This window comes from Microtus ochrogaster, linkage group LG1 (assembly GCF_000317375.1).
Source record: "Microtus ochrogaster isolate Prairie Vole_2 linkage group LG1, MicOch1.0, whole genome shotgun sequence".
NCBI lineage: Eukaryota > Metazoa > Chordata > Mammalia > Rodentia > Cricetidae > Microtus > Microtus ochrogaster.
In genome coordinates this window covers 25957002-25968261 of record NC_022027.1, presented here as the reverse complement: position 1 = coordinate 25968261, position 11260 = coordinate 25957002, and the positions used below count along the sequence as shown (strand labels likewise).

At 35.9% G+C, this 11260-nt stretch overlaps 1 protein-coding gene across 1 annotated transcript in view; it reads left to right on the top strand.

Annotated features, from left to right (window-relative positions):
* Nucleotides 1–5431: 5431 nt before the first annotated feature.
* The window catches only part of Yipf7 (Yip1 domain family member 7), an 18611-nt gene continuing 12782 nt past the window's right edge, over nt 5432–11260 (top strand). Inside the window, exons 1-2 of the mRNA XM_005359302.3 lie at nt 5432–5520; nt 6988–7104. Of these exons, the coding sequence (XP_005359359.2) occupies nt 6989–7104 (116 nt within the window). The 5' untranslated portion in view covers nt 5432–5520; nt 6988. The remainder of the gene's footprint in view (nt 5521–6987; nt 7105–11260) is intronic.

Below are 11260 nucleotides of genomic sequence, written 5' to 3'. Positions count from 1 at the left end.
TCTTCTTCTTCTTCTTCTTCTTCTTCTTCTTCTTCTTCTTCTTCTTCTTCTTCTTCTTCTTCTTCTTCTTCTTCTTCTTGGTTTGATTCTGACTAGTACAGCCCATATGAACATGGGTATAGGGCAGCCTATCATGGGCCAAATTCCTGAAGAAAAATGGCTTTCCCTTCCAAAAGGACAAAATAGAAAAGATCTACATGCTTTGTATACATATATAAAGCTAGCAATGAATATTAAAATACATGAAAAAGACATTTGAAAAATGCTATCATTTAAATAAACACACAAGGAAAACAATGTTCTTAAACTTAAGTGTTGAGGGTTTGTCTTTTTATTCAGCTGTAATAAAAATGAAATCAGAAAAGAAGAAGTTATAGACAGACATTCTTAGTGTTGTTTTCCACTGCTGCTGACAACCACAGAGAGGTATTTCTGGTTTTAGTGAGCCAATGTAGCAATAAAGGGATTATTTTAGTTTGCCTGTGTAAACTCCATTCTGGAGCTTGTTGTCATTATTTTATATTCCTGGATAATTACAAAGAGGATAATATCAAAAGGTAATGTCTTCAATCAGGCAGAGAGCAGTAGAAACAAAAGGAATTGGTGAGAGAGACAGCATAGAACCAGAGTTAATAGAGCTTAGTGAAAATTTAGCTTATTTTGACTAAGTGTGAATAATTACATTTTGGTATCATTCCTTAAGATGGGATCATTTCTTAAGACAATGAGGAAAGCAACGAAATCATTTTGGAATACATTGTGTGTGAAATGTGTATCAGGAACATTATCCGGAGCTGAGAAGAAAGGTCCAGATCTCTGAAAATTGTTTGCATATACATATATTACAAAACCATGAGAATGAGTAAGAACAAACAAAAAAAGAACTATTGAGGAGAAGAGCAAAAGAAATGGATTGTGAAAAAGGAAAGAAAGTGTTTTTAAGAAGATCATGTTCTTGTCATATGAGATCTTTGATCAAATTCATTTTGATCATTAGACCTTATAAATGGTTATTTAAATGAATAAGCTAGAATTATCAATGATGACACTGTGGCTATCTTTTTGATTGATCTAAACTCTGTCCTTTAAGACTCACTAAAGCAATCAGATCATTTGTTAATGGGGAAAAATATTTAAATCCATTTCGTACATGTAAAACATAGCATTTCTAAGAGTAGCTTTAAAGCACTCTACCATCTGTATTAATGATCCGTTAATGCATCTCTCAGGAAATTGAAGTCATTTGGTCTTCAATATTTCATAACTTACAGTACACTTGAGACTTAAACTAATTTCATTTTTATATACCGTTTTTGGTTGATGTATTTTTCAATTCATTTAATCAAACCAGACTTTCATGAAGGAAATTGTGTTTTAAAATGTATAGTCACAAGAGTTTTCAATTTATCTAAATGGAATAAAATTTAAAATATCTTTGATAAAGTTTTCAGTGAATTTACATGACAGAAAAAAATTCCTCTATTTTCTGCTGTTAATGAAAACCTAGGTCCTTTCAAAATAAACTTTGATGGCAGATACCCTGACTTGATCAGTGCACATTATATGGGTGTGTTTATCAGACCAGACCCCATTAATGAATAACATTAGTACCTGTTATTCAAAATGAGATAACAGAATAAAAGAACATTGAGAGAGGAAGAGGAGACTGATGATCCTAGTGTGGCTCCTATGCATAAACTTGATGTTTTCTCATAGTTATATAAACAAGACAGAAAAATTCTCCACATTCTAGAAATCATCCTCAAAATCTGTCCTTATTTAATGGAAAGAATCTTATAGTTTGATCAAAGTAAAAAAAAATTGTACTATGTACCTATTCACTCCTCTTTATTTTTATGGGGCTTCCCTCATCCTTTTCCCCATCTGAACCTTTTCAGTGACACGCTCTAGCCATGACGCCTCAATTCATCCTTCAGCTGTCGTGACTTCCGTAGCAGCTCTGCCACTGATGCTTTATCCTCTTAAACCACTTGCATCTCCTGCTGTGTCAATGCAATAGCCTCCACTTAATTAGTGTCTCATTACCGTTTCCGCATAAAGCTGATCATGCCTTTCTATTTCTTAAAACACCGAAGAGCATCTTATTTCCAATACGACAATATGTGGATGGCTTGTCATGGCCTACAACTCCCTTGTGATCTGGTCTACATCTCAGAATTATCTCCTTAAACCTCCCCCGAGTTCAAAGTTACTACTCAGATTGGCTTTGTGTTTAAACCTCAAATTGCCAAGCTCCTTGTCATCTTCCAGCCTTTTCTCGAAATGCTCTTATACAGCCTCCCAAGGGCTTCTTTCTTATTAATCAGTTCTGTGCTCAGACAAACCTTTTCATGGATCATCAAAAAGATCTTCTTCCCTCATTAACCTCCATTTTGCATCATTAATTTCTAACATCAACCTGGGTTGCTGTAGGCCTTGCTCCAGATAGGCTTATGGGCCTAGGATGGATGTGTGGAGTTGGGAACATAAAGAAATTGTGAGCACCTGTTGTTGCTCAGGCACGTGGCCATGTATATCCTGGACTATCTTTATTTATGCCGATTTAACATCCGTTTTTACTTCCTAAGGTTTTGAAAATGGCTATAATAATTGTCAGTGTGTTCCTTGTTTCTTTCTTCTTCTGTCTCCCAACTCTCTTGCCAGTGTTCATTACCATCAGAAGAATAAGCAGTTTTGCAAGATATAAAGGAACTTTTCTGACTAAGCACACCTGCAGGTAGAATGGCATGCCCAGTTGGTAGAAGATGTGATTACAACATCAAACAGGGTGATAGATAGTTTTGTCTCTTGTAATTAATATTTGCATCTGGTAGGGTCTGGGTTCTCATGATCAACTCACCAGCCAAATTGGACCAATTATTTCTACATTTTATATTACTCCATCCCTTCTGAGGCATACCATGTTTTTTTTTTAAATTTTTTCCTATAGGCAACATAATCTGGACTCTTACTCTTAATAGTTGGCACTGGTTATTTCTTGTCTATCTCACTTAACTTCTTATGGTATTGGCACACTTACTAGAATTGTGGGTTTCTATGATTCTACTTCATTCCTTGTTCCTTGAATGTTCCCATTAGCGCTTGGTAGCGTCAATTTAATAACATTTATATAAAACTCTTGTGGTTAAAATAATTCTTTCAAGAAGAGGTTTGCAGATATGTAATAGTAAACTTCATGGCCGGCAGTATGACTATCATAGTGGATGCACACAAGGAGAGCAGCTAGTACACAACTCCCAGAGTCAGGCCCAGAATCATTCAGCCAACTGTCCACAGGTCCTTGCCAAGTGGGTCAGAGTCTCCAGGGTCTTGCCATAAGGAGAGCCAACCATTCATGCTATTCTCAGGCTTTGTCCCCTGAAGAAATCACATGACCTCCACCACTGGATGGTCATTATGCTGGTTAGTTTTATCTCAACTTGATACAAGCTAAAGTCATCTGCGAGAAAGGATTCCTATTTAGGAAATATCGCCATAAGATTGGGCTACAGGCAAGTTTGTAGGGCAGTTTCTTAATTCGTGTTTGATCGGGAAGACGCTCATTGTTGGTGGTGCCATCCCTGGGTTGGTAGTACTGGGTACTATAAAAAGCAGGTTGAGCAAATCACTGGGCGTAAGGTGGTAAGCAGCGTCCCTCCATGAGCTCTGCATCAGTTACTGCTTCCAGGTCTCTGCATTTTTTGAGTTTCTGACCTGATTTCCTTCAATGATAAACAGAGCTAAGGATGCGTAAGTCAAACAAACCTTTCCTCTCCAAGCTTCTTTGGTCATGCTATTCTGCTGCAGCAATAGACACCTTAATTAAATCAATCATGCAACGTTGAAGTTTGTCCACTACATTTCAAACATTGTCTTTCCTATTGAGTATCCGATGTCTCTGGACATATTATTTCATCTTTATTTTTTTTTCTAGAAAATGGCAAAGTTAAAAACTTATGTAAGTACTACAAAGGTTAAATTACCTACATTTAAAGTTGGTATGTGATGCTGAGCTATTCATTATTAGTTGCAGATGTGGTATTTAATGTACTAAAATATATAACTTTGAATTCAGACCTGCATATCCATTTCTGTAATCATACATTAAGGCTGGAGTCTACCTAGGTATGATGACTCAGACCTTTATCCCATTACTACAGAGGCAAGAAACCAGTGAATCTCTATGAATTTAAGGACTATATAGGTCTAGACCATTCATGATTCCTACCTCCAAAATAAGAAGAACAGACTCTGGTACTCAGTAGCTGGTCCTCAATAAATGTGTGGATAGATGTTATTTTACCACTGACATAGAAATAGAAATTGTTAAACAATTCATTTTTTTTAAAAAAATTAAACACCAGGATTTTAATAAGTAAGGAATCTGAAGTCCTAGAAAGGAGATTCAGAAGAAAGCAAACCATAGGGGAAATAGCCCTCAAAGTTATCTGATCCAGAAGGACTGGAGACTACTAGCTATAATTTTTCCTGGGAGTGACTCAATGATATAATACAGAGAGGGTCAACTGTGTATCTTTCAAGGGCAAGGATGAGTTAGAAAGCCTCCAGTATCTGGAACTGACTTAAAATATGACAGAACACATTCTGTACATAAAACCACTGGACCAGAGTGAGAAGGTGGCACATGGGTAAGAAGTGTTTGCTGTGTAAGCACAGGGCCCTGAGTTTGGAAACCTGGTACCTATGTAAAAAGTCGGTGTGGAGGCTCAGCTCTAATCTCAATGCCAAGAGATGGAGACAGAAGGATCCTGGGGGCTTGTTGGCCACTCAACCTAGACAATCAGCTAGCCATGTTCAGTAAAATTCTGTCTCAGAACACATCATGAAGAATGATGGAAGAAGGCACCAGGTGTCAACTACTTCTGGCAACATGCCACTTTGCACGCAGTCCCAACATGCACCAAAACAAACATACAAAAACTAGGTCAGAATAATGTATCTATATCTCAACTGCAGAAATTAAAATCAGGTAAAGCCAAGATCACGCCATAATTCATCTTCCTAAAAATTGCTCAGATTTGGATAAAATGAAAGCATTTTATTTTATTTCAGTGCCGAGATCTTCATGTTAAGATCAAGCACTACAGATTTATTTTTATCACAGATTACTGGTAAATCCTACTAGACTGAAAACCAGAGTAGAAGAAATCACATCAAGCCCTTTGCTTTCCCTGTCTGACTTCCAGTAAATAATCTTGTTGCCAAGTTTAATGGACATGCACACAAGAATTCTGGATTTATTTCTCCACATTATCTGATTTATGTCTGCATGTTGCTCGTTGTGTTTCAAGCCATAAAAATGTGTTATAAGATACTGTGTTGGCTTTTTGGCAGTGTTGCTTTCTTGGCTGTGTCATCTGTCCACTCCGTCAGCGGACAAATTTAGAAACTTTTATATATGGTCAGTGCGTCTCCTTTTCACCCACTGGCTTGTTTAGATTTCCCAAGTACAGCTACGTTTGTTGGAGGATCTTTCCTCATAGCAATACATACAGACAGGTAGGTGTCTAGTCTATGTGATCCTTTTAAAAACCACTTAGCATTTAAATAAAATACAAAAGGGGATTATGTAAGAACTCAAAGAGCTGTTACATAAAACTTGGCATGTTACCTAAAGTTATTGTATTCTCAAGAAAATCCCCCTCTGGGCTTCATAACAGTTTTTATGGGCTGAGAAACTTATACTATCAAGTTTTAGTCTTTATTTTATATTTAATATCGAATTTATATTATAGTTTGTTAAAGGATTCATTACTAAGTCTTGTTTTAGTTTTCATAACTCATAGCTACTTCATGTACATCACTAATGAAAAGTCGCTTATTTATGAAATCAGCTGCATGAATTGCTATATCCACCTTTGCAAAGCTCTTTGTATTTTACTGAATCGAATAACTGACATTTTTAACAACTGTCATTGAATATTTATGATTAATGAAGATCTTAGAGTTAAGGCTGTTTTTATGGATTTATAATTTTAAATTCATTATTGGGACTATTTCACGAATGACTATAATTATATGGACTACTCCCAGTGGTTTCTAAATTCACTCTTTCAAAATAAAAATGGTTTTCAAAAACATAGCATTGAAAATCCAAAAGTCTCTGCTCTGTCCTAGAATTTTGAACCAAATAGCCATCCTGCCTTTCTGACATCTTGTTCTGTTACCTCGTGATCTCATTTTGTCCTTTTTTCATCTGTTGCTTCTGGATTCAGTATGAATTGACTTGAAGCAAAGTAGTAATTGTAGGTGAAAGGACCGTGTCCTTAGCCTAGTGGTACAGAATCTTTTCTATCCTTTCTCTCTCACTCATCCGCAACCTGTGATAGCATCCTGGAAAAAGGAAGAAAATGTTCCAGATAGCTAATAGGAATTCCTAAGTATAATTAGGAAATATTTTTTACAGTTCTACTTTTTGTTTAGGTGAGCAAGAAAGACATTGAGTAAAATTTATGTCTCTGGGTAAATTAAAATAAAAATATTAATAATTTAAGTTGTTAACCTTTCTGCCTTTTTTTGTACTGTGTGTGTGCATCTAAGTGCATGGCTCTGTGTGCATATACCTGTGTACTTGTATATCATTTTTTAAAGTAAGAAACTTGCGTTGCTTATTTTGCAGATATGTAGTACACCAAGTTTAAAACTTTTCTCTAAACTACTAGGAATGGGGTGCATGGGGAAAGGGTATTGGTGGTTTCTTCTAGAAAAGCTGAAGTCAACTTACAGTCACAATAAGAAAGTGTGAAAACTTCATATAGTAGTTGAAGTTGATTGGTTTTGAAAGTGACTTTCCAACATGAATTTTCTGCTTTTCCCCTAATAGTTAATTTATTCTTCCAAATAATATCTCCTTTGACAGGAAAACAACTATAACCACACCATCAATAAATCTTTGTACATATTTCAAAAAGCTTAATTGTCTAACAAACAAACGAAATAAAATCAGACAAACTCTTAATTTTTCAGGATGTCTAACCTGGGAGAGTATGACTTGGACTTTTACCAATCTAATTACATCATCGAGAATCAGGAGCAGAGCTCTAATGATTCTAATGCTCATGAGAATCTTTATGGATCCAGAGAGTAAGTATTTGATAGTGAGCAAACATACTCCCACTTTTCGAAATGTCAATGGTTTGTCAGTTAGTTCCTGATACATGGGCTCTTTTGAGGGAAGAAGTTAACGGAGTTAACCGAGCAGTTGTCAATGAAGTATCCCCCACTAAATAACAAGAAAAGACAGATAAATTACTCCAATTTTCTGCCAATATTTTTTTTTACTTGGTGCTCATGCCAAGTTAGTGTTTTATTTATTCTTTTAAAAATAATGGTTAAATAAGAGCCCTTTACCTGATAGTTATCTGGACACTAAAAATGGATTCCATCTATTTAAAGACGTTGATTTTGTTTAATTTTTCTCAGAAATTAAGGCCACTACAAAACCATGATAAGAATGAAATCTAAGGTCTTTTGTGATTTTTATTTAAAAAATGAGAATTTTCTACAAGTGTACTGTAGTCACATAATTTCTAGCTCCCTCCAGTGTCCACTCCCAATCTCTCTCAAATTCATGAGTACCTCTTCTGGAGTAGTTAGTATTGGATATGCACATGTGTATGCACACACACACACACACACACACACACACACACACACACACGCACGCACACAATTCAGACATGTGTGTACATGAATCTGCTGAGTCCATTTGGTGTTGGTCTCTTATGCATACGTGTTTATTGCTGATCACTTGGGACTAGATAGTTTATCAGGGGTTCTTCCCTGGATACAACTGATTATATTTAGCTCTCTCAGCAGCCATTGGTTGCCTGTAGATCTTCATCCAGGGGTGGACCCTATCCCTTATTCATGATGGCACGTCAATTAGCACTGTCCTTGTGATCTTGTTTAGGCAACCATGCCACTGAAATTCCACCGATGTTACTTCCTGTCATGTATAGAAGATACTACGCTACAGCAGATATCCTCTGGCTTTCACAGTCTTTCTGCCCACCCTTTCTGAAATGTTCTTTTAGCCTTAGGTGTAGGGATTGCATTGGAAGTGTATCAGGTGGGATTGGCACCCTACAGCCAGTTCTCAACATTTTGACCAGTTATGAATTTCTATCATCATTTTGTCTGCTGATAAAAGCTACATTTATCTGTGGTATAAGGCTATGTTTTTTTAGAATGGAGTTAGAAAGTCTTTTCCATTACAGAGATAAAGTTTTATTTTTGTGGAATTGAACAATAAACTATGCATTTTAATATGTGAATATTTGCCATTGACAGTATTGACTTAAACGTATTTTAAGATGTGTTAGGTATTGGAGATTAATTATAAGGTCTGGTGAGATGGATCAATTGGTGAAGTGCCTTCCAAAAAAATCATAAAGACCTAAGCTGAGATCTCCAGAAATAATGTGGAAAAGCTGTATGGAGTGATATGTATCTGTAACACAACATGTGGGAGGCAGTGATTGGAAATCTTCTGAGGATTGGTGGCTAGACATTTTAGACAAACTAGCAAGAGTCAGTCCAGTGAGAGATTCCCCATCTCAAAAACATAAGGCAGAGATCCATTGAGGAAGACCCTCAACATTGACCAGTGACTTCTACATGTGCATGTATGCCCCCCCCCCACACACACACGGGGCTGAAAACTCTTAACTTGAATTTTAAATAAAGGAAATGAAGAAGAATTTAGTATTTATTTTTATTAGAAAAAAGAAAGTAAGAAACAAACAAACAAGCAAGCAGAGAAACCCCCACAAACTGAGAAAATTTGTCTTGGCTGGCATTGTTTATCTTTGTGACACGGAGACTTATTTCTTCAGCTGAGAGACAAAAGGACATGTACTTTGTGCAGTTTTTATAAGGAACAAATGCATTAATGTATAAAAAGTATATATTAAAGCAAAGCCATTATTTGAATATTAGATAAATGTAAGTTTCCAAAGCACTCTGCTATCCTATGGTTTGGGTTGCTGAGCTGCCCTTCTGCACATTGTTCTGTGCGTCTATGTCAGTGAACTGGAAGAAGGATCTTGTCTCTCACCTTTCATAATTAACATTTACTGAACACTCTTCATGCATTATGAGCTGCCTTGAGCCTTATTAATCATGGCATTAGAATCCTGAACAACCCTATGAGGTAAGTATTACTTTTGAGAAGCCAGCTACAAAGATGAATTGACAATTTTTTCAAGGTTATTAATCAGTCATTTTTCTTGTTGCTATGACAAAATATCCATAAGTGACTTAAGTCAGAAAGGCTTTGTTTCTTTGACTTCTTTCTTTGACTCAAGGTTTGAGACTACAGACACTCATGGAGCGGGAGGGGAGTCATAGAGGTCATAGTTAAAGATTATGGTCACATTGTGCCACAGTCAGGAAACAGAAGGAGAGATGAATGAATGCTGCTGTTCCCATCATTATATTCTTATGTTAAAATTTGGGTACGGTAGACCACAGAATCCAATCCAATCTAGAATCTCCTTCTTTCACACATATGCCAGATGTTTGTCTCTCTTAGTTGATTCTAAATCCAGCCTTACTGACAATAAATACTAACCATCACAGTCAGTTAGTAAGAAACAGGCTTGAGGTTTGGGGTCTGAGGTTGTTTGATTTTATATGAGGGGGAATGGAAGGTGTTCAGTTTCATCTCTGTCTAGGGAAATCTGGACCATATTCTTACTAACTGATCATCTTACACACATGAACAGTGGGTGCTGCACTAATTGCTGAGTGGTGTTCTAGCTGAAAGGGAAAGGTACTTTTGTATAATGTTTCTACAACCTCAAATGGTGAGTGTCTGAAACTTTAGCCCAAGGTACCATTTATGACTTATACTTAAAGGAATAAAGAAACAACTATAGGGTGCTTGAGCTTTAGTGAGTGCATTGAGTATGAGGCTATTTCAGAATGGTTAGTGTAATGATGGAAAATGAGAAAATGTGATCGGCTTTTCATTTCAGGTGCCCTGTTTCATAGAAAGGTGCACTTTGCCTTGAAATCCCTATTCCTTTACTCATTCCATTTTCCATATGATATTTCTACTTGAGTACTACTTATTTTTTTTTTACTAAGATAAAGCTCAATATGAAGAAACTAAGTCTTTATTCTTAAGCTCTGCCATTCCACCCAACTGAACATTCTTTCTCCATTTGATTATTTATACCAACACTTCTCAGAAATCAGGATGACAAGGTGATAACACAGCTAAATGAAGAAAGTTCGTGATTACACTGCATCAGCATGGCTGTATCTGGCCCAATCAGAAGCTATGGTTCCATCCCACACTGAAAAAAATGAGAAATATTTCATATGACTGGGATAGCTATAATAATCTCTATGTATACTGTAGGAGTTCAAAGTTATTAGATCATATCTCTGCCTTTAATAAATGGTTAATAAATGACAAAACTCTTCCCTTTGTCTATGGTTTCATTTGCCAAGATAAGTCATTTTCTGGGTCAAGGTTAAATATGTAAAAATAATTGAATATGATTTTGTGGAATTTTATATTAAGATTAATCATAGAAGAAAATTATCAAGAATATCAAGATTTTTACATTTCAGAATTCAGAACTTTACATTGGTCCTAGTCTATGGGTCTTTGGTTAAAAGTAAAATAAAAGATGAAAAAAATGTGATAGATAGTTATTGATTTTTCTTTCCTTTCTGCAACTAAAAACTATGAAAAATGAACTAATTACATGGGCTCTTTTTATTTCTTTCTTTCTCTAGGACTATTGCAAGTTATTTACAAGGATCAAATATTTTTTCAAGTTTCTCATTCATATGATAAAACAAATACTCATCCTTGGACATGTAAAACCATCATATTTTGGCAAAAGCAAATTCCTCACTGTAAAAAGACTTTCAGAAGTTAGTAACTTGCATACTTAACAAGGTGATCTAGGTAGTTTTGAATAATTTGATGAACAGTGATTTTCTAATAATAGTCAGTATTGGAGAGTATATTTCTCTGTAAACAAAAGATTTTATAGATTTTTATTTCATTTATGTTGACAACACTGTTAAGCTATGATTTTTATTAGCTATTCCTGAGGGCTTTTAGAAACTTTAATATGATGGAGAGCAGAGAGGAATGTTTCCTATGTGGGGAGCAGAGCCCTGCTCATAAAACAAGGACAATGGCACTGGGTTTTGATCCTACTTCTTGTTCTGGCTTTGTGGGGGCCTAGCCAGTTTGGATGTTCACCTTCCTAGA